Source organism: Anser anser, assembly GCF_964211835.1.
Source record: "Anser anser genome assembly, chromosome: 16".
NCBI lineage: Eukaryota > Metazoa > Chordata > Aves > Anseriformes > Anatidae > Anser > Anser anser.
In genome coordinates, this window is record NC_139737.1 from 9,187,066 (window position 1) to 9,211,159 (window position 24,094).

At 36.3% G+C, this 24,094-nt stretch overlaps 1 protein-coding gene across 17 annotated transcripts in view; it reads right to left on the reverse strand.

The window, feature by feature from the left end:
- Nucleotides 1-2,341: 2,341 nt before the first annotated feature.
- Nucleotides 2,342-24,094, reverse strand: part of STAU1 (staufen double-stranded RNA binding protein 1) — a 30,615-nt gene continuing 8,862 nt past the window's right edge. For 4 of the 17 annotated variants that reach the window (XM_083802196.1, XM_083802206.1, XM_083802207.1 and 1 more), the window contains 15 exons: nucleotides 22,571-22,847; nucleotides 22,234-22,358; nucleotides 20,324-20,480; nucleotides 18,766-18,904; nucleotides 17,877-18,042; nucleotides 12,460-12,558; nucleotides 10,908-11,138; nucleotides 10,176-10,319; nucleotides 9,357-9,503; nucleotides 8,520-8,592; nucleotides 6,447-6,766; nucleotides 5,566-5,688; nucleotides 3,963-4,048; nucleotides 3,816-3,863; nucleotides 2,342-3,330 (listed from right to left, as the gene is read on the reverse strand). In XM_083802196.1, coding sequence (XP_083658322.1) covers nucleotides 3,243-3,330; nucleotides 3,816-3,863; nucleotides 3,963-4,048; nucleotides 5,566-5,688; nucleotides 6,447-6,766; nucleotides 8,520-8,592; nucleotides 9,357-9,503; nucleotides 10,176-10,319; nucleotides 10,908-11,138; nucleotides 12,460-12,558; nucleotides 17,877-18,042; nucleotides 18,766-18,904; nucleotides 20,324-20,480; nucleotides 22,234-22,358; nucleotides 22,571-22,763 — 2,139 coding nt within the window. In that variant the 5' untranslated portion in view covers nucleotides 22,764-22,847 and the 3' untranslated portion in view covers nucleotides 2,342-3,242. The remainder of the gene's footprint in view (nucleotides 3,331-3,815; nucleotides 3,864-3,962; nucleotides 4,049-5,565; nucleotides 5,689-6,446; nucleotides 6,767-8,519; nucleotides 8,593-9,356; nucleotides 9,504-10,175; nucleotides 10,320-10,907; nucleotides 11,139-12,459; nucleotides 12,559-17,876; nucleotides 18,043-18,765; nucleotides 18,905-20,323; nucleotides 20,481-22,233; nucleotides 22,359-22,570; nucleotides 22,848-24,094) is intronic. The other 13 variants (XM_083802208.1, XM_083802210.1, XM_083802209.1 and 10 more) reach the window with 8 other exon arrangements.

Sequence of the window (24,094 nt, forward strand, 5' to 3'; positions counted from 1 at the left end):
TTCCAGGATCTGTTTTCCAACATTCTGAGCTGCTACTTTGGAGCTTGGTATGCTCTGCATGTTTTTGGAAGTAGGATGGATAGGCATTGAAAAAGGTCCAAATGAACTAGACTGAAATGGACTGAAATTCAGTGGCTTATTCTGCTATGTGACATCTCCTATCATCCAGTAGTCTGTCTCCTCAGGAATCACCCTCAATTATAAAAGTTATTAAAGCAGTAGTGGAAACCCCTCAGGATCAAACCTCCTTCCTCTGCACTTGAAGGCAGTGGCTTAGGGGCCGCTCTATTTGCAGAACACTGGCTATATGATTTAAAAGACTGAAATGATGCGGTAAATTCTGAAAAGAAACAAGGTCACTATCTCAATCATTAGTGTAACAGTTACAAGACTGATGTATGCTACTAAATACTTGGTTGTCCTTATTCCCATTTAAACGTAGTAATTTTAAAGGGATGTTCTCTGTAGCTGAACTGAACAGTATTATGAATGCAAAATTTCACAATTTACTAAATATACAGTAGATTCAGGAACAGCCAGATTAGTAGTGTCATATTGCCAAATGTTTTCAGAGAAACATAAGGGGAAATGAATTCATTTACTAAAGTTTGTGGCAACTTAAGCAGAATCAAATAGGATAACGGGAAATCCACTGAAGGGACCAAAGGAAAACAACCCTAACCAGTGAAAATCTGAATATTACAAAGTCATTTTAGAACACGCCTTATACTTTTTGTTTTTATAACGGGATCATTTCTGAACAGTAAGACTGCAAGCGCATTCATAGAAGCCAAGCTAATGTACACATTCAGAAGCTCCAGCTCATTCTGTTGCAGTCAAAAGGTTTCTTAAAGATCCCAAAGTGAAAGTAAAATGTTCAAAGAAATAATCCAAAAAAGGTGAGGTGTCTTGCAGACAGCACTTTGCTAGTACTCAGAAATGTAAGCTTTATACCAGTACTAGCCTGCTAGATTACTGCAGTGAGGGTTTTTCACATTTGCCTCAGTTTTCTCATACTCCTCTTCTTTGTGGAACACTCTAGTATCAGTTGAACTAAAGCATAATACAAAGCCTTTAGGTGATTACATACATTAGTATGTAATCATTCTTCCAAGCACAGAAGAGCCAATAGAAAAAAAAAAAAAAAAGGAGATTGTAGTGCTCTAGAGAAAACACACTTATCTAGAACTCACTTTGGGTTACCTAGAATCCACAGAGACCTGAAGTCTTCCATGATGTGGCTCTTATTTCAAGGTCTTTGACAAAAGAGCCTTCTCTTACATAGCACCTCGAAGATGAAGGATGCATTTAAGAGCATTGAGACAGAAACATCTATTGCAAAGTACCTTAATGTTCACATGAAACATAGCATTATCAGCAAATTAATGCGGTAAAAAAGCTAGAAGTTCCATCCAAAGAGAAAACTCTTAAGTTGCAGCAGCTAAACATAGGCAGACCACTACTACCAATGTGATAGCTGTTTTCCAATATTAATTGTTTGGTGAGTAGTTTCTAAGTTGTAAGAATTTGCAATACAAAGCCTCAGCCTAGCAAGTTTGTTTTAATTTTTAAATGTACAGCATTTTAGTTCTACAAATGTAAAAAAAAGAACTTTACAATGTTTTTTGCACTTAAAATGAGCAAAACCAACTTGATTCAATAAAATTTGGTATGCAGTTAGTGTGGCCCAATTGCTTTTGATAATGCAAATAAAATGGCCAAGACATTTAGCTTTGAGACATAGCATGTGCAGTAACAGCTTTTTATGACAAGAGTTACTACACGCACTGCAAATAAGTGTTTAGGAAGTGTTGCTACAGATTACCAGTTAAGTACACACTGAATGTAGTTCACATCCAAATGACACACTGCCATGGGTCAGTCTACGGTGCCAGTTTTTGTTGCTAGAAGGAAAGTTCCTCCCAAAATTTACTAAGTTACCTCCCAAAAATTACTAGGTGCAAGGCAAGGTTATGACTCAAGTTACAAGCAAACAAGGAAACTTAAAAGTAGAGACTTAAACTTTGAAATCACTCCAGCCTGTTGTGCCAGGTTTCTTTTCATAATCATAACGTTAGTTTAAGCTCCCATTAATACAGTTGCACTAACACACTGTGGCACAAATAACAAAATGTACCCACATTACTTTTGAATTTCCTTGACCTTGCCAATTTTTCACATTCTCCACATTACTAAATAGCAGTTATTTATATGTAGTTGATAACCATTGTACAGTTACTCCATAGCTTTACAATACTGCCCGTACTATATCACAAGCATTACAAATCCTATAAAAAAGCAGCCCCTGTAGTGGCATACAAGAATAAATTAACCAAAAAAATTTAGTATTACCATTTATTGGTGACAAACACTACGTTTTACTTACATTCCATGGGGAGAAAAAATTCCAGCGTAAACAATGAACTGAAGCAGTACTTAACTTGCAAGGCTATCGTGCTTTACCTGGACCATATGCAAAAACTTTATTGCGCACAGTTCAGTGCGCAATAACACAACATCAAAAGCAACACAGTTTATATATAAACATAGGTAATTTTTTTCAGCCCTACATGGAGATGTAATTAAACAGTATAAAGCACTCAAGGAAAATCAATCTGCAGTTTTATATGCACTACATTGAGATCATATCCTGTAATGTAGTGAGCTGTGTGCGGTCTATACACACAATCTTTAAAACATAGATCAGAGATCATTTAAAGTCATGTTGCATTCAAGTTCCCATACCCCCACTCAAGAAAACTAGAAAGTAACCAAAAATGATCAAAGTTTAAAATTCCTAAAGTGTTTTAATTCACTCAACCGTTGGATAATTAAGCTAGGTTTGCGAAAACATTGGACTTTTAAAAAATGGTGGGCACGCAATTTGTTTCCAGTGAAACTTGCTATTTCAATAAAAACAAAATAACCACATACATGGATATGATCTTCCCAAGTTAGTTCACAGATAACATGTCAGTCTCAGAAGACAAAGTTTCTAAACTGTGCTATTGTTCTAGATACAATTAAGAAACTTTTAAATGAAAAATTTATAGTGTCATTTCAATCAAAACAACATAATGAAACTAAAAATTTATCACTGTTTGAAGAAAAAGCAACGGTTATGATTTAGACACTACAGTAGGTTTTAAAGACTGTAGCACTCTAAAACAGTTAGGTTACATTAATAGGAAGCATTTGATTTTCTCTGGTGCTTTCAGGTTTGGGTCCAGTCAAAAGCCTTTTTAGGCAGTGCTGTCCAGTGTTTGTCCCAAAGTGTTTGAGTTAGCCGGTTTGAGAAGAGGGTCACTTTCCATTTCTTGTTTCACACATCTACAAATGAGGAAACACCTGTTACATGTGGGATAAAACACCACTTCCACAAACAAGACACTTCTAAATCTATTACAAAGTATTTTGCTGTTCAGATGTCAGTCTGTTTACATGTAACTGACCTCTATTTTTAATCAATTAGCAGTTCGCTAATTCCACCATTTTGGTTATCTAAATGATGAAACAATTTATTTTTTTTCTGGTCAAAAATAATAATTTGCAACCCCCCACATTTCCTCTGACAGCAAGCTGTGAAACCTATACATTGTTTACAGTTTACATGCAGGAGACTTCTAGAGGCTACTGTAACACTCAAACACACTGAAAAATGTTATTTATAAATACATGTAACTCTTATAAGCAGAGGAATCAAAGTCAGAATTCCTCTGTGTCACAGCCATTACATTTTATCTACTTGCTCTTGCATTAAGTTTAGTAACTTGCATTTGACACATGAAAATTATAAGCTTGATCATAAAACCTACCCTCTCATCCTTCTGAGGAAGGTAACAGCCCTTGGCATTTTAACTTCTCTGGCAAAGAAAAAAACCCTCATATTTTATTTGTTTATAATACATCTTAGGGTTACATGTTTCCATTAATGCAAGGGTAAGTCAATGGGTCACACTCACACAGACATTGGTCCATTTCCTGTTCTTGGCATCTCTGTGGTTTGTTGGTCCAACTCAGACAGCAACTTCAAAATGTTCAATGCAGCCTAAACGAAAGAAACAGCATTCGAACATTCAACTTGAGTCCATTTCATTTACTGAGTGAAACCAAGAGCGGGACTCACTTGAAACAAAATAAGCATTCTAACTTTGGTAATATATACTTTTTAAGATGTGTAATTATGGTGGAAAAAATTCAGTGGTGATCTTGCCAATAAAAAGCAAAATGGTATTGTGACCAGGGGATTCCCATAGCATTTGTTTTAGCAATGGGGAAAAACTAATTAAGTGATACTATCATGGAGAAAGAAACTAAATTAGTAATGGCTCCAACTGTACAGAGCTTAGGTAAAGAACATTAAAATACACAGAACCAAAAAGTCCTTTGCAGAAAAAGAAAAAAAGAAAAAAAATCAAAAATGCAGCACAGATAGGGCACATGTAAATGCTTAAAGAAAATATATTTTCTCAATGCGGCATTGCTAATGTAAAAGTCACCTCCTTTGAGAACTGAAGAGACTTTTCAGTTTTATTCAGATCAATTTCAGGTGTACGTCTTCAAAATATCCCTGATTAGTTATTCAGCTTTCACTAATGCATGCACCATATCTGAACGCAGGAAGGTTTCTCACATCAGCTGAATAACAATGTTTAAACTCCGCAGAGGCTGTCCTTTTCCTTTCATCTACCACACTGACTTGTGTGTGTATTCTTCCAGGAGCTCTTTACAGCAGGGTGTAGAGATAGGTATGAAAATGTCAAAATTAAGTGATGAAGATCAAAGAATCGAAGAAATCTCAATCAAAACATAGCCATTATAAAATTACTGCAAAATTTGTAAAAATCAGTAAAAACCAGTTTTTAAGTGTATGTATTACAAACTTTTTAGTGTGTTGTCAGTACACTGGTCACCAGTGTTATAACTCTTTCCAAGTTATAGTAGTCTGTGTACTAGGAATGTGCTAGGAATACCTAATGCCTTTTATAGACAGAGCAGAAGACAAGGTCCCTTACAGTTTACAGACTAGAAGACTCATTCTTTCACAAAGAAATATTTCAGCTACCGTGAATAAAAAGATCTTATTTATAAGGGAGCTTAACAGATTTAGACTTCTATTTAATGGTTTATTGCATTTCTTCCCCTTTGGATTCCACTCCAGCAGAAAATCTGGTAATGTGAACCCAAGTATTGCAGTTCCCAATGAGATATCAACCCATTCCATTAAAGAGAAAAAAAAGTGATGTGCTCTTGTGTTTTAGAAGTTCCTTTTTACACGTTTTCTTTAATATGTGTTCAGACACATAATATCAAGATAAAACAAATACACTTTTTGTAGATGCAAAATCGTGAGCATATATTAAGCATGTTAAAGGTTATTTAGATTATATTCTGATACTATTCCTCAGTTATTTCAGTAACCCGTGATACCTTTGACAAAACAGTCAGGGAATTATACAGCACTTAATTGTTATCCAGCAGTAATATGAAATCTTGGTCTATTTGCTGCACCTCTTAGAGCTCACTGAAGACAAAAAGAAAGCATTTCAGCAATATTCATCATACCATATCATGGCAAGATTCTACGTCCTTTCCAATTCCATGGCTGATCAGTGGTGGCTGAGAGGAACAGTTTATAAGAGATACAAACTCATTCTTGTTATTTTTTGGAAAGTCTTTATATTCAACCTAAAGGAAACAGAATGATTTAGTTCTTTTCAGTTAACCAGGTACAGGAAATACATCACGATTGCTAAAGTTTAGTTCCCCATACACATAGCCAAACCCTACTTTTATTGATTCTCTGACAGCCAGTAAGAACCATTTACTTCGAAGTTTGAATTCAGTTGCAATTGTTTTGAGTAATCACAAGAACTCTGCAAGCTTTCTGAATAACAGTTGCTACATAGTAATGACTGTTGCTGAGATCTTCATTCTGATCACAGCTACCTGCATTTATTTTTTTCCTATTTTACTTTTTAATCCATAGAGTTCTTATTGAGTAATATTCATAATGTATCAATATAGAAAATTAAATGCAATTCTAACTAAAGGGACCAAACACAAGAAAATGTAGAGCTTACAGCAAATGTTAATGTATCAAGGATTTTTCAAAAAAAACAATTTCAGATCAACCAAATACAAGTTCACATTATGTTCCCACATCATGACAATTTGCAGAGAATACTACTTTCAATTTCATTCTTCAATAAGACCTAGAGATTAGCGCTGAATTAAGTCTGAACACGTAGTGCATAAATGCATATTTGAAAACCAAATAAAAGAGCTGTAAAATTCAGTACATTTCGTAGGTAAAATAATATGTTTACATGAACTTCAGCTTAACAAACAGCTTCAGAGTACATCAGTGCTAAAAGAAATTTAAACGAACAAGACATACTAGTTTGGATAGCTTTGGAAGAACTATTGCAATATTGAACATTTACCTGGATTCCTTGAACGTTGGAAAGATAGTCCAGCTGCTCAGAGGGCCTAGTAAGTGGTCCGTGGGGTACGTGGCCTGATGAGTTGTTATTTTTTAATATGGTCTCAGCAGTAGGAGAAGTACCACCATACAATAGCTCTCTAGCAATCATTGCTGTTACAGTAGCCTTGGCGGGATTTGGGGCTGCCCTATTGAATTCTTTGGTGTGGTGTCCTTGATTGGCTCCTACAGCTTGTGCAACCTCAGGGACCATGGGAAGAATTCCAGCGGGAAGCTGCTGATGACTGAGATAAGGCATCCTAAACTCATCTTCTTTATTACCTGCGGAACGGAGAGGTACCATCAATATAGAGCTTGCTTACTGAGTAAATGATTCAGTGCAAGACCTGCTTCTGCCAAAAGGAGCACATTTACCTCCAGGAGCAATTTCTCCACATTAGTCAAGCTTACAGACATCTCAGACACTTGCAACCACATTCTCGATGTATCTTTTGGTTTCAGAATCATTTATTTCATGATTTAAACTGCAGGAGTGAATAATGACACCATAGAATGGCTAGAACCATTAAATATTAAATCACCATTAAATATTGTAAAGACAGTAACAATGTAGCCTGCAAAGTTTATACCATGTATAATGAAAACGTAAACAGGTAGGTAAGATTAAATGTAAAATTAGCACAGCATGAAGCAGCAAGAATCACTGTTTGCAACAACTATCCAACCACCATCAACTGATAGCAATTTATTGACCTTACAGCCTAAGTTAGTTTTAAGAGGTATAACAGCAACTTTGTATGGGGAACTCATACACAGAACTGTGGCAAAAAGTTCGAGGTGTGCTCAAGAAAGATGGGGAAGACAATGCCACCAAAATAAACAGAGGAGTCAGTATTAGGGCTGAATAGATAAGTGAAGTTCAACAGGACTGAGCTGCTGCAAGACTAAGAATGAAAGCCAAAACTGGTAGATGGAAGAAAGCAGGAATAACAGAGCAGTGATAGCAAAGTTTGAGTAAGGACTCAGGAATTTTACCTAAGATTTTATGAATGCATGAAAACATTACTAACATCCAAGTCAGTCAATCCCATTTGTTTATAACTTAAACAACAAAATTATACTTAAAGAAACAAATCATCTGAAATGTACTATCCAGAACAGAATTATTTAGTCATTAACAAATATTCTATAATGACTGCTCCCAAGTTTACATTAGAGAAATCAAACTCCTCTATGCTTGGTGGCCAGGATTTTTTATTTGTTTTGACACCCTTTCCCATTTTCATCCCAGGAACAGTCTTCAACATAGTGCAGTTATTCCCTCAACACCTTTAAGGTGATGCAGCCAAATTTAACACAGTTAACTACCAAATTCAGCAACATCCTCCCTCCATTGCTACTCTTCTTCAGACAGGGAGTAGCATTTCTGGGGCATTCTTCCAACCCGCAACCGTTCTTCCAAACCTGGAAGGCTGTTCCGAGGTGGCAGAAACACCAACCCTTTTCCATGGAATCTGCTTCCATCCTCATTTAGGCCCTACACCAGAGAAACTTTCTCTTGAGTCAAAGAGGCTGATCTCTCCTCCTCCCCTTACCTTTGCCTCAAACAGGAATTGCCTCAACTTCATTTCTGCTTTCAATAGTAGGAGCACCGTCCCTGGACCAGTGCAGTGCTTGATTCTGAACATTTATTCTTGCACTAGAAAGCCCTAGACATCAATTAAAGCTTGCCCCAAGACTCCCCCGCTAGCGGTGAGAGAAGCCTTGACACCATAGGTTGGAGCAGCTGCACTGCCACCAACTGCTTGACTGACACATTAGCGCACACATGCTTTTGGATCAGCCAAAAGCTGAGCAGGAGGCCAAGCAAGCCAAATACTGTACAACTCGGGAGAAATAAGCACTTTGATATTTCAGCTAAACCCTGGCATGGTATAGATTTAGTTTGCAGGCCAGCAGTTGCACACCTCTGCTCATTATAGCATGTTAAATGACACTACTGAAGGGACTGGGAAATGTGTCTTACATACATACATGCCAACAGGGCCATGCTTCTTTCAGGAAGGTTACTTACTAGTTGAAGTCTCTTCAGAGCCTGGCTCAAAGAAGGTTACTTTTCTTCCATCACCTGGTTTCTTCACTGGTGTCTTTAAAAAAAAAAAAAAGACCAAACAACATCCCTTAAAAACTTTTTTTCCCCAAGATTTCAAGATATAGATGATCTATCAAAATTTTACTTAAGAATTTATTATTCAAAAACCTCAACTATTACATATCCATCAAAAAGACAAGTTCAGTGATTCTTATTTGTTGAATGAGTAAAACTAGCTACAGACTATTGTAGTGTTATTAGGAACGCAGATGTTGAGAACTTGAAAAAGTTAGTTAAGCTAACTTTAATATTGCTGATAACAACATGCATTGGACACAAGTGAACACATACATGAAAAGGAGAAAATTAAACCAGACTTGCTATTTTAACTCCACAGTAATATCTGCTGAACCAACAGATGAAGAATGCAAGGCTTTTTCATGCTATGGACCCACCAAAGAAAGAGACCTCTAACAAGCTTTTGTCTGCAAATATTCATAAGGCCATCTGAAACTACTGCTACCACAAAATCCTATACAGCTTACATGTTTGCAAGTTTCTAAGACCAAATACATCAGTTATTCACAGGTTGAGCCATTCTGTGAAGAATACATTCATTTAGCCTTCTGATGTGACTGATTTTTTCTTGCAAAATTGAAATTCTTGATGTATCCAAAATGTACTGTTATTTAGAGAACAGCCACCTCAATACAACAGTCTTCTGACTAGTGCAGACAGCATGAATTTAGGATACTGTTACTGTCTTCAAAGCTGCTATTTAAACTCATCAAACAGTGACTGATACTTGAAGAACATTACCTTCTCTTCTGTCTTTAATGCTGGCTTTGGAGGCTGAGGTTGAGGGATTTTGAAACCTAAAATTTCCAACATATTTTCAGCTGCATTGCGTTTAGCAACTTTTTTGTTCGTGCCCATTCCTTCAGCTGTGTGTACACCAACTTTCACCTGGACAAAAGAGGAAGAAAAAGCAAATAAAATCTTAAGCAGTAGTATTAGGATTCACTCATCAATCACCTGCATCTCAAGTACAGCATGAGTCACAAAATAGCTCAAGTAATTATTCTAAACAAGAATTATCCTGACATTTATTATCCATGATCATTGGCCTCTAAGCACAAAACCAAACAGACATAGCATAATCAGCTGTATTTCATCATCACGTCTTGGCACCAGCCTAAATGCTCAAAAGTGGTATCACAGTCGATATCCTTTTCCAGACTGAAGTTACATGTTTAGCAGATTTCCTAATGCACTGGAAGGGAACTAATTTTTCTGCTTTGTCCAGGATACAAGAGAGAGCTGGAGAACATTAATTATTAGAGGCTAATAGATACTCAATGTCAAAAATACGACTATGCTCCTAGCAGAATGTTATTATTCCTGTAAATTAAATACAGTAGGAAGTTACAAGTAGACTTCTGGTGTCCTATGCTATTTTGTTTTTCTAATCATGACTCAGATCACTTTTCTTGAACCTTTATCTTCCTTGGATGGAATCTACTACATAATTTCTTAATAAATTTCTTAATAAATTTAATGGAAATGTGGCCATAATCCTGTTATTTTGTGTATCATCATGACACTGATTACAATAAGCCAAAAAAAAACCATACAAACCTGCATAACAAATTCCCTGCGTCTTGGAAGACCACGTTCTGTGATAAGCATGTACTCTGGTTCCTTTTCTTTCTTGGCCTGCTGTATCTGGGCAAGTCTGCTAATAGGATTCATGCCTTGACCATATTCTGGACTTGTTTGCAGCTACACAGAATAACGTTTAGGAAATAAGCCAAAATTTGTGAATATTTGGTTCAACAGACAAAATGCAGCGTGCCACTGAGCTCATTCATCTCTAGAATTTAAAAACACTAAAGCAAGAGTTACTTAATGAAACACCTTTACGGCCAAGGAGAAACACTCTATTTATTTGTCTCTGCTGTCATGGTTGACCACATACGACCTACCACTGGAAACACCTTCAGAGGGATCGTCGTATGTTAGAAGGGACGTCGTTATGTTAGAAGGGACGTCGTTATGTTAGAAGGGACGTCGTTATGTTAGAAGGGACAGGTTTGCAGGAGAATTTGCAGAGGTGAAAATCAGGCAAAACCCTAAACCGTAAAATCTAAGGCTTGAAAGTCAGAGCTTGATTTTTAGGTACCACCCATTCTTTTATCTCATTTCTCTTTCATTCTGAATTTACTGTTAACCATTGTAATAATGGTGAACCCCACTTAGAGTGGGAGCAAAATATTTGTAGCACCAAACTACATTTGAGTTCAAAATTGACTCAAACATCTCCCATCTGACGATTATTTACAACAGTTGGATTTTCAGTTTGTCTCTTACCTTCACTATTGATTTTGTTTTCTTTTTGATTCGCGGCTTCATTTTCTCAACTGTTGGAAGGGGCGGCAGTTTTTTCAGTTCTTCTAGGACTGCTATTGCAGCATTTTTCTTTGAGATCTTCTTGCTCTTTCCTTCACCTTCACCCATGAATTCTCCAACTGACACCTTGGTTACAAAGCTCTTCATATGGGGAGGACCACTTTCCTTAGTCACCTGTTTCAGAGGGAAAAACTGAGTGAAAGCGTGATAAACACTTAGTAAAAATGGTAGGGCACATTGTTTATAGCAAAATTCTCTCAAACACTATGGGTAAAAAGATTTCAGATTTTCATACAATTCAGAAAATGACTATGTAAATCATACCCTAATAACATATTCCCACCCAAATAAAAATGTATTTTTAAAAGATCAGATGCAGCAAGCAGTAAACAGCATTAACATACTATAGTCATTAACCCATCTTATTTATTGATTTACTCCTTCAATATAAAAATGATTGGTCTATTTCATCAACATGTACTTCCACACAAATAAATTCACCTCACAAAATACATCATGTTACAGCAATAGAACGTTACTGAGAAAGCAATTATTTGGGATCCAGCAATTTAGTTTAGAAATCAAGAATTCTGGACACATCTAAGGGTTAGCTACTTGCTACAAATTTAGTCTTAACTCCATTCATAACAAATCGTACTTCAAAATATTCAGAGTCAAAAACTGAAAATGAGTTAAGAACTTCCACCCACAACTGGCTTTCTGTGACTATATTTTTTACCAGTGATGCTCATGCCAATCTGTTACAATTGTAATATTCATATAAAAATTCATAAAACAGTTTTAAAAGCAATTTAGTTACACAAAATTGCATTTTCTTACTGTAATCATTCATGTAGTTGACTGAAATGTTACTCTGCCAGCTCAAGAAGGCAACATGATACATTAAGATTTTAATGCAACAAAGATGGTCCTATGGAAGCTATTGATTTAAGGTAACTAAAATGATCAAAGAGGGGCAAAGAGGCAGCAAGCAGCCAGGCCAAAGGGAAAGGAAAGTAAGACGCACATGAGGTCAACTCATGGCAAGAAAAGAAACCTGTCTATGAGATTCTGCAACTTGCGGGTAGTCCACATCAGTGCTTAAGTAAGCAAATACTTCCATAAATAAATTCTTTTAGAGTGAGTTATACTTTTCTGCCTGGACTTCACACCTCAATGTTCTAATCTTTAATGTGGGTTTGTGTTTTGTTTCTTTACTATAATACTGTTGTTTCAAAAAACTTGGAAAAGATTGCACAGATAACCACAGCATAGCTGTTCACTCATGCTATGATTTTAGTGCATGAATCTGTGAACAGGTGGATTTCTTTCTTTCTTTACTTAACCATGTAAATTCTGAGACAATCAGAGCGACTGTCAAAGGTAAATGTGTATTCACAACTAACAAGGCATGTTAAAAGTCAGTTGTTTGGCTTATCTAGAAAGACTCTACTTAATGTGTACCCTTGATATTCTAATAAAAACAAATCTAGAGCTTGGAAAATAAACATACCTCAAAATTCACAGGCAAGTTCCTTTTAAGTGCAATCTCAAAAACTTGGCTTATTTCAGATTTATTGAGATTTTCATCATCTGGTTCTTTTCCGTTAACCTAAAAGAAGCATACTCTATTTAAAATAATGATCCTATTAAATTGAATTTTATTAATCCAACCAGTTTATTGAATTCTCAAATTTGTAAGTAGTTTAACTTTTACTGCCATTTTACGTGAATGTGTATAAGTGCAGCACACATACTACAGAACTAAAATTTAGGAAGCTCATTTAAGGTGTATGTGTAAAAGCTAGCAAACCTCCATATTTTCATGTGCTCATCACAGGAAAAAACAAATAGAATAAGGGCCAATGGGTTTAAAATCTATTTATAGAAAACCAAACTGAAGTGTTGAATGAACTGCTTTCCAAATGGAAGTACCTTTATGAAATACAGTTTTCATATGCTGATTGGACATTTGTACCAAAAGCACTAAGACAGTAACAGATAAGAGAAAGGGCAGGAAAAATAAAGATTCTGAGAATGGGACCAATGTCAATAAAGGATGGATCATTACACCCTGGCATAGTCCTGTCTTTCAACATGCTCCCTTGTAAGTTCTTCATATACGGATTTTTCTCATCATTTGAAAAACATACTATCAGGAACTTGCCTTAAATCAAATAGTGTATATTTCTGACATCTTACACCTGCTAGAAGGACAGCAGTGCCAGGTGGAGCTTACCTACAGGCACTTCTACGTATCTCCAGGTAAAATTTTGATTGTGATTCCAAAAATGTCTTCACTGATGTTGGTATCAACATGAACTAAGAGGCATGGTAACAGCAACAGAGAAATTTTAACACTAAGTGTCCAGCAGTGATATAGGAAAGATTATGATAAAGATGAATAGCAACAATTACACCAATTATATTATACCATAAAACTGGTTAAACAACCAGGTAACAAAAATGATTTAAATATTTTATTGGAGCAGCAGAAATATGCTAGAGAGCTCTTATCAATTAAAGCTAGTTTTGGTAGCAAACATCCCCAATCTCTGTTACTAGCAAGTTAGATCAGAACATGAAGGACATTTGGTTTCCACTACTCAAAGCAGCCTCTTCCAAGCTCAGAACAAAATATGGGTAAAATTAATCTGTGATTTTCACGCCTTCCTATTGTCCCATCAGATTTTACACTGTTCTTATGGACTGACCACGTATTTCAGGTTTGAGTCACAACATTTCAGAACACATACACCCCAACATCCTGTCCTACAAAAATAACGTCTGATACTTCTGCTAACACTACTACATCTAGTCTTCAACCTCTGAGCCAGATGTGTACATTGAGCAACCTTCAGGTCTGCAAAAACCAAGACCACATGATGGCACTGCTCCCAAAGGAGTGAAGTGCACCACAGTGCACAAGAAATGTCAAGGCGATACCTACCCTACAGGAACCCCACACTACATCTCAGCAGGAGGCACAATGCAGGTAAAATTTGGCAAAACTAAGACTGAAGCTAGGAATCAAAAATCTTGATCACCATATTCTAAAACCTATTTCAAATGCAGGTGGTAGGTTGAAAATGAACAGCATCATATTCCAGGAAAAGTATTTGAACTTCGGGGCTTATTTTATTATGGTCTAAGTGTTACAGCAAGTTTACTGCCAGCAACTATAGGAATGATCTTTACTGCCTTTAACTCTACTGTCAACATATTAGCACAATCACTTTAATTACAAATATTTTTCCCGTCCTTGTAATTTTAGATATATTCCAGCTTCTCAAATTCCCACATTTTTTCTTTTTAAGATGACAGGGCAGGGCTTCTCTTTATAGGATTAGACTTTTTGCATTTAAAATCCTTTCAAAATAACAAATAGTTTGCAATTACCCACTACATTATGGTGTATATTCTTGACATATTATTTCAGGTCCGTTCATATGGTTTAAAACACAGGTACTTTTTCTTTCCCCAATGTTTTTATTAAAAATGAGTAAATTAGGTACTGTTTTCTTTTCAGAGTTTATATTAGAAACAAGTAAATTAATAACAAAATATTACACTATAGTTATTCTACTATTTTGTCTCTATTTGAGTCCTAGACCAGTTTATTTTATAAATCAAAGATAACCACCCCCTCCCCCTTGCTGCATACCTCAAGGCAGATAATCTATAAAGTCTGCTTTTAAAGTAGTTTGCACGTGTGCATTCCTCTCCAAGGAATCTATGCCTCTAAATCAGAATGAGACCACAAACAAGCATTTACTACACTTAGCTTACATCAAATTGTTCAATCCATCTCTATCAAATGAAAAGTCACACAAAGAAACAAAAGCGATACATTAAAAAGCTCCTGGATAAATTGCAAAAGCAATGTACACATTTACGAGGGGTCTCCTCTATTCTAGGAAGTCTTTCAACAAGTACTTCCTCAAAGACTGCTTATAAGCAAATTATGAAAACCGGCAGAATTGCTGATGAGAACCACATTGATTTCAACATAGCTGTCTAGTTTCTTCCATGTTACGGGGTATAAAGTGCAGCTGATATTGAACAGATAAATTAGGAAAAAGAGCATAGAAGCAGTTCTGGTTTTGCTGTTTTCATGCAAAAAGTTAGAAGTTCTGTCTAAGCATTGTGCTAGAAACCATTGCTTTCTAAGCTTTAAATCTGTGCTTTATTATCTCTGTCTCTGAATACACAAATAACCTTGTACTGCCTCCTTGCAGGGTGTCTTAACTCCAATCATAGACCTAATTTAGGGTGGAACAGTCCTTTGGAGGTTTCCTACTACAGCCTCCAGCTCAAAGTAGAGATGACTTAAAATTAGATCAGTTGCTCAGACAGGAATTTGTATAGTTGAGGGCAAATGTTATTAATTTTTTTTCCCTGCCACTTGCTTCCAGATTTGTGCTAAGAAGGTATGGGAAATGGTTATTCTTACCCTTAAAGGCTAGTCATTTTATTCAATGATTTCTTCTTAAGCATTGATTATTTTCTGGCTAAAAGTACAAGAGTTCAAGATTGTACAATTTATTTATACATGCGCACACTAATGGGATACACAAAAATGCGTTTAAAAGGAAAATTACTGGCAACATCAAATGACAGGAAGTATCAGGATTACGTCTGCTTGTGAAATCTCCATTTGTCTCCATTGTATACACGCTATGACAGAATCTCTTACATCTTACACTGTCGTATCCCTCAAGGACCTTGCCTCACTGAATGCAAAAACTAAGAGTGCTCACTTAGTGGTAAAATCTTCCTTATTTCATCTTCATCTTGTCTAGTGCAAAAAACTGTTACAAAGACAGTAATTCCCGCAGACACTCCTAAAACCATAATAGTTCAGAACCACAAATATTAATGAACCTAGTATTTGATTACCACATTTGAAATTAAGACCTAATTGGAGTGTTTGCTATAATCCAGCACTCTGTGTTCAAAGGATTGCTCTCCTTAAGCATAGCTGTATTTCTCACTGTTCACTTTGTAGACAAGTCAAGCATAAATTAAGAAAATGACAAATGCATGTTTCTTGTGAAAGTTCACCTAAACTGACTTGTCCAGCATATGTACAGAAGGGCCAAAACAGAAGGGAGGTTACAACTGGTTTATTCACAAAACAGTTCTCCCTTCTTGCAATCTTTTGCATCGCTGACAACAGCATTTCCCTTGTCATGTCCTTAAAACCAATAAAAAGAAGAGATACCCTCTAGGTTTACTTTCCTAACCTCTTGATTCGCACCGTTTACAATGAATGAGACATCCTATAGAAAAGGATACACAGTCATATAAAGACAATTACAGCGTTTGCTCTGATGACCTCACATTACTCAACTTTAAACACAACTCTACAAATATTCAAAAGCCACTTGCACATAGGCATTTCTGAAGTGAACAGAAAAGAACTCAAGTTATGTGTGATCCTATGATTTTCTGTAGAGTTGGACTCCTCTGGTCCAGTACACAGACTTCCACTAGCTAAGGTGGAAAACCAGCTGATGACAGTAGGACAATCTTTCAGGACAATGAACACAAAAAGAGGCTATTATGCATCAGTGACATAGGATGACAATAGCCAGAAATTTAGGGCTTCCCTGCATTGAAAGGAAATATCCCCCTGCCCTGTTTGATCTCTTCTGCTTGAAGACCTCCTGCTTGTCCCTGACCACACTCTACCTATTACCATTTTTGATTTCAGTGCAAAAACGATCTCAACTCTGTCAGCTTCTGTTCCCAGAGTCGCTGTCTTCCCTGATTACAAGCTTTTGTAATCCCTTGACTCCCTTGTTAGTAGCCTCCATTATTCACTAATTTACATTCTTCTAGAACTCTGTTACCTGAAACACTACCATCAGTGCCTCCTAGGCCTCTTCCCTGAACTATCAAACGCGGTATTTTTCCCTAATTATCTGGGCAATGCTCTAACACTAATTTTTAACTCAATGTCCGTTTGCTTCCCCACACGTTTCCTTAGTTCTCTTGCTCTGTCATTCCTGGTAGTTCCCATTTTTATTTTTTTTCCTTTTGCCAAATTCTTTGTTTTACTTCTTTTTCAGCACATAGCCAGACTATGTAACTAAAAGTTCTTACACTCCCCAGACTCTAAGTTATTAGTCCTAGCCTCTACTCCCTGGTTTTAAAACCAAGGCCTTGTAACTCAGGCAAGACTAAATACACACTTTGTAGGAGTCTGTAGTAGGAGTAGTCAGTCAGCACATATAAAGGGGGTGCATGCAGTCAACTCAACCCCAGGAGCTCATGTGCACACAATGAGACTTCCTGCCTAAGCAACTTAAAAATAAATAAATAAATAAATAAATAAATAAATAAATAAATAAATAAAATAAAAAAACAAGGGTCTTTGGAATGGGAAGTGCTGGGCAACCATAAACATATGGAGGGATACAAGTTTGTTTCTTATTATTCACATTTACATATTATTCATATAAAAAAGTGTGCATGAGTTTACTACTTCCATGAACTTTCTGCCCTGCTGTTCTTTCCAAGATCACAGGGGAATTTTGCCCAGGAAGCAAACCCTGATCTTTGCCTGTGCTGGAATGTAAGTACCCTGTTTAGACACTTCTTCAGAAGTTTGCATATTATCTGTACCTGATAAGACATTAGTTCCTATCTATGTTTCCAGTGCTCATATCTGACAGAAGTCTATAGCATTGCTGTGGAAATATACGACAGCAAAAGAATTAATATAACTTCATTTGGGAAAATTCTAGTTCCACAGAAAATTATTATTTAAATTGTTTCTAGTGACACAAGTAGATCAACACTACCACATAGAATTAAATTTCACAACTATCATCTTCCTCTCAATTTGGAAAAAAAATAAAATCTACAACAATATCTCAGTTTATCTTAGCAATTTATGCTTAGAACACTCAGATTAATTCCCACCTCTGGTTTCTCAGGCAAGGGCTCATTCTGCAGAACTTTCAGTGCTTTAGCAGCTGCATCATGCTTAGCAGCTTGTCTTGTTCTTCCTTTCCCATGAAACTGCTGCCCTCCGATTGAAAGCTCAACTTGATAAAGCAAAGGCCCAACAGGAAATGGGTAAAAGTACCTACGAAGAGAGAGATTTAAATAAGTAAATAATTTTGCTTGCAAAAGTAAACAATCAGAAACGTAAGTTATGCATGGATGAAGCTCTTGGGTATCAGGAAATACCACTCAGCATGAAGCAATAGTATTAAAAAGACAGATTTTCATTCAAGGTCTAAAAGATCTTAGGGAAATCTCTCTGAAACAGAGTATCAGCATTTCTTGTTTTTAAAATATGAAAACATTTCTAACCAACTGGAACAGTGAAAGACAATATATGCTTTGACAAACTTGGCAGTCCAGCAAGTTTGGAATTCTTGATTCCAATGCTGATAACTTTGTTTAAACTGAAGCTGAAATTTAAATAGTCAGTTTTAGAAAAAGCATCAAGCTGTTTTCCTCACTATTTGTTTTTACACAGAAAGGAAACACAAGAAATATTTAGCTGTTCACTTTGTGAAGCTGGATATATCCAGCCTTTTTCCAGGTTTTGAAGTGCCCTTCAAAACACTTCATCATTGGGTTCAATTCCTTCTTCTCCTTCCTCTTCCCCCAGAAGAACCATAAAAAAAAAAATGCAGCTATGCATGGGGTGTACTGATCAAAACCTTTTTGCCCCAAACTAGCTGAACTTCAAGCTTAAGGGACGTTGCATTTTTGGCAGTTTTCAGAAGATAGCATCAAAAAAGAAAGTGGAATTTCAAAGATTTGGGGCTGTAAAACCAAACCATTAAACAATACGTACCGTGGAGGATAAGTACCACCTCTCATAGTATAGTTGTAAGTGGATCTCATCCCTGTATAAGGATCAATAGGTTTGTACATAGGTTTCTTTCCCAGTTTCATGCAAAGTGCATTCAACTCCACTGTGGGGGTTACACTGTCTAAATGAAAAGGAACAAAGAGTTGTCTGGCTGTCACACGAGACTGAAGCAATATAAACTCTCATCCTGTCTCCAAGCACTGAAAAAGGAGGCTACATTTTGCCATGTGCAATACTCTTAAACAAATGTGTTCTGAATATGAATACCAATGAAAACGAAGAAATTAAGTGTGTGAGATGCATATTAAGTTGGCAGCCTACAACAATTTTGTAACAGGATTTGTCACAAAAGTGTAACTTTTTTTAATAGTATGTTTGTAACTATTTTTCTGGTAAACCTTTGTGAAGGTACTGTTTTATTTATTTTTACAGCGTATTTCACAATGTGGTGTGCAGAACGAATGTATTTTTCTTAAAAAAATCCTTTTAAATTAACAGACATGCTACGTATCTTCTGCTTCTGTTGTTTACTGATAATGATCAAATGTTTCTCTCTGTACTCAATGACTAAAAGGGATCTTTATGACTTCACTTTCAAATTGCAGTTTGCCTTATGACAAGGAAGGTATATTGCTGCTGAGGGCTCTAAACATTTTTCTCAATGTAGACTTCACGTAGATGAGAAATTGACTCACTGACTATTCTCATTTGATAAAGAACAGTCACATAAATGGTCATTTTTTTCCTATCACAAGCCTCACTAGCTCAAAAATCAGCGTGTACTCTAGTACAATAGTGTTTTGATATAAGGCAATTGCCAAAATAAAGTGAAATTACGGAGCATATTCACAGGAAAAAAATAGGTAATTGCTAGTTTCTAATATTTCCCCCGTTCACTGTACAGAACGTTTCTAAAGAATGAATTCAAGTGATATCAGAATACAACTGGTATTAAAGATAGGTTTTACCCTTTGCTGAATGAAATAATGGTATCCTAATAGCTCTCAATTCAGGTGACACAGGGAACATGCAAAACTATCGCATGTGCAGCTGAGATGTGAAGCTACTTCATACTTAATTTTACATTTTAAATACATTCTAAAAGCAATCTTACTAAACTAAGAAGTTGCCTAAAAATAACCACAACTTAAATGCTTTTATACAACTCAACTTCTACTTCTCTTTAAAGAAGTGCAATGATGCACCTTCCAAAGTTCAGATCCAATTGCTCAACACAAATTTAGTTTTTGTTTTTTTAACCTAAATTTCCAAAGAAATCTTTATCGTAAAAATTCTGAATTACTCTGTAAGAATCACTGAACATATTCATCTGCCTATGCAAAAAATTATGATCAAAGATTAACACCAGATGACTTTCTACAAAACCCAGATATTGTTATTTTTAAATAAGCAAAAGATAATTTCAGTATCACGATTTTTATTCATCCTTATGAAACTTTAACATACATGCCAAAAGAAAGGTGTACTGCATACGTGCTTTTTGTGTTGTTTTTTAAAATCAGCTTGTTGAGGTATATACCTGGATTCTTGCCTTCGCTACGAGATGGACGAGCTGTAGGTTTAGGGAATTTTGTCCCTTCCAATGCTTTGGCAGCTGCCGCATGTTGCGCTTTTTTAATACTAGTTCCTTCAGCTTCCCAGTGCTGGTCCCCGAGAGTCAGCTGCACTGTAAACACCTCAAAATAGAGAAATACAAAACAAATTTTTTATTACAAGTGGGTTCAGAATTCACATTATTTATTAGAGCATGTCATTGAACAGTGAGTCTTTAGTGATGCAAAGCTCAAAAAGATAGTAACCAACACTTTTCTTAACTACTATGTCAACTCCAGATTTTAAACACTTGGGACATCTACAGGATACTCCTGATTAGTCAACTACGAATTTCTCAAAAATTGTAGCCAGCACTATCCTGCATGTTGCAGGAGATCATATAGGCTATAAAACAGAAGAGGCAACGTGCACAGAGGTGACCACTGCATGGATAGCTGGTATGCCAACATTACTCTGAACAGCTGCCTTGAAAATCGGACTGTTATTCCATAACAGCTTGTTGCTTTAGCACTTTTTTAAACTATATTTTCCAGTAGTTTAAAGAAAGGTAAGCTCACACTGCACCATAAAACCGCCTACATGCCCCCAGGTGAGTGCAAGCCTGTCCGATTATAGAGCAAAGCTCCATGGCGCTTCTTTTTAAGTATGTGGGATAAGGAAGGATATATATTGCCCTAAATTTTCACAAATTAATCAGACAACAGAAAGCTAAAGTCTCCCTGGTAATTAAATGAAGTTTAATTTCAAACAGAATGAAAATGCAAGTGAACAGATGCTCTGAATATTATTCCAATACCTTTTGTAAATGCAGACCTTGCCAGCTTTGCACATTGAAGCTGCCATTACACACATTACGGATAAAACATTTTAGTTCTTAGTATTATTCATTTCGAAGGCAATTCCTCTAACATACAACACTCGCACTGTTCCAGGAAACACTTTAAGGAGAAGATGTCAAATTAGGATATCCCAGGCTGTTTTTCCTTATATGCCTTGACCTCAGTACTCATACAACAGAGACCTCCAATGAGTATTAAAAAGGTAAATAATGCTAAAGCTCACATTTTCAGTATTTTTTGAAATAACACAAATTGCTTATATATTTGCCGTATTCCTGAGAAGTTATCTCTCTGCACACAAACAGAACACTACACAAATTATATATTACTGAGATTTTAGCAAACTATAAGAGATACACAACGCTATGTGATGAACAACACATGGTGGTTTATCTTAGGCATTTTGATGATTCCCACCGTGAAGGACTAAAGATCTGTTCGCTAAATTACATAACTACATAGACACAAAAGCACTACAACTCATTATATAGTATTTTTCCTGCAGAAAACTAGTTGCCATAAAACTTCCTGCAACTCAAAGGATAATTTGGACTAAGAAACTATTTTGATCTTTTAAAATTTGTGGGATTTACTTCCAAATATTAAAATGCACTACAGGAAGAACACAGAAAATTTGAAGGCAAGATGCAGAACACAGGTTTAACTTCATACCAGAAACAGATCATGAAAGCTCATACTTACTACAAAATTTCTGAGCAAAGGCTGCAAGGGGCAAACCTTGCTTGACTCAATGGAAATCAAACCCAAGCACCTCATAATGGAGCCGTCAAATAACTCTTCAAAAAAACTAAGTAGTTTTAGGTAAGAGGTAAGTTCAGCCATAATATACTTTGGGAAACCAACCTTTTAGCACATATTACAGCTTCACACTCCCTTATCACTGGCATTTTGATGAGCTTCCCATTCCTCTCTATTATTCTGTATTACCTTGCACCAAAAGCACATACTTTGCCTTTCCACTAAAAAAGTGAAAGAGCGTGAACAATAGAAACAAGAAACTTATATGAATGTTTACCTTAGAATGAGCTGGACCTTGCTCACTCAGAAGCTTATATTCAGGTTGAATCTTGTTGAAACGGGCTAACTCATTCACAAGACACATTGGGGTTTTCTCTTTGGGGTTTGCCATGTTAGAAGGAGCTGAAAGATTACAGAAAACAGACAAATGAAGAGGTAACAATGAACACTACTACCATTTTAAATAAAAATCCCACATTGTCCTAACATCTAGGTGTCTGCAATACAGAGTTCACATTACAAGCTACTATAGCTGGATATATACTACTTTTAAAATATTTATAGGCCCAAGACATCTAGAATACATACATTTATTAACAGACGCTCAATCTTACCTGCAGCTGCATTGGTGGATGTAACAGATGCAGAGGGTAAAGCAGAATTTTGGATAGGTCTACCTGCATTTTCAGAGGGCAAAGAACTAGTAGTAGAAGGAATACTCAATGGCTGTGAAAGAGACGGGTTCTTATTCAATATTTGGCTCCCTGCAAGGGCAGTAGAAGGATTCTGAATTTGAACTTGAGACATGTTCACTTCCAACCAGAGAAAATTACTGTAGGTAAACAGCTTTGAATGCAGGCAAACTCAGTATGATGGAACCGAATTGCTGACCTAAAATGTAAAGATGAAAAAAAGATTACATTGAATGTTTAGCATTCTTTAAGTAACAATCTATTAAAAATTATTTCTCAATTAGCAAAAAAGGGGAAAAGGGGAAAAAGCATTCAATTACGCAGGCCTTGTTTCCATTTTCTATGCAGTGAGTCACTTAGACATACAGTTTTAATAGCACATTTCAATCTCTAAGCTCTGTCATTTCAGTTCCATGTTGTTTTAGTTTGTGAAAGAGTAGCATAAAAGCCTTAATTATGCTTGCTCACTTAAGATGAGCTACCTGTCTGCTCTATCACTGAGTCAACTTACAAAGCAATCCTGTTACTTAAACTGATAGTCACTGCTTATACACTAACTGTAGAGCAACTTTCCTGACCAGCTTACACTTCACGCATTTTACCATTTCAGGTTCTTAACTTGGAAAGGCAAGCAACAAATGTATTATTTACAGAGCAATTCTTTAGAGCATGCACCCTATTATAATCACTTTTTTTTTCCCCTCCAGGCTCACTAAAGAGAACATCTAACCATTTAAGAGGAGAACACAACTGGTGTCTAGCAGAGAGTGCCAAAGTCGCTACTGAAGGAAAAAAGAAGGTATAAGAGTTTATAAACTTGTTAAGTGACATGCATTTTGAAGGGTACTTCTACTTGAGTCATAAGGTGTCTCAGTGATACTTCAGGCCATCAGTTGAGAGCTATTTGGCCTTACAGTCCCGTAAACAAGGGTTGAAAGTGTTCGTAGGCAACGATGTTAATTTAAGAAAAAACACCTCCAAGCAATGAACTGGCAGCAGGCGTGGTGAAGTATTGTGATAGGTCCTTCCTCCACTGACAAATTAGTGTTAGATTTTTTCTTACACATGGATGCAACATTATCTTCATGCTCAGACAGTTAAACCTAAATATACACTAACAGGTTGCCAGTTTGAAGGATATCATTGCTGCCAGAGCTCAGCTGTCTGTATCTGCTTACGACCCACGTATCAAGTCTGTTTGTTCAAAGTAAATTTTACAGCCAAGTACATAGGTTTTACACACAAACACACACACATGTATGCACCCATTGGTCCCACCATTGAATTATTATGGCACCAAAGTTTTATTCTGTCCTAATTTACAGATGAAGGTTACAAGTGAAATCATCACTCCAGATACCACCAGGGAGCTATTAGTAGCAACACAACTCCGCAAGTGCTCCGTAAGCTTCAAATTCTGAACCTGTGAATGGACTTCCAAATGTA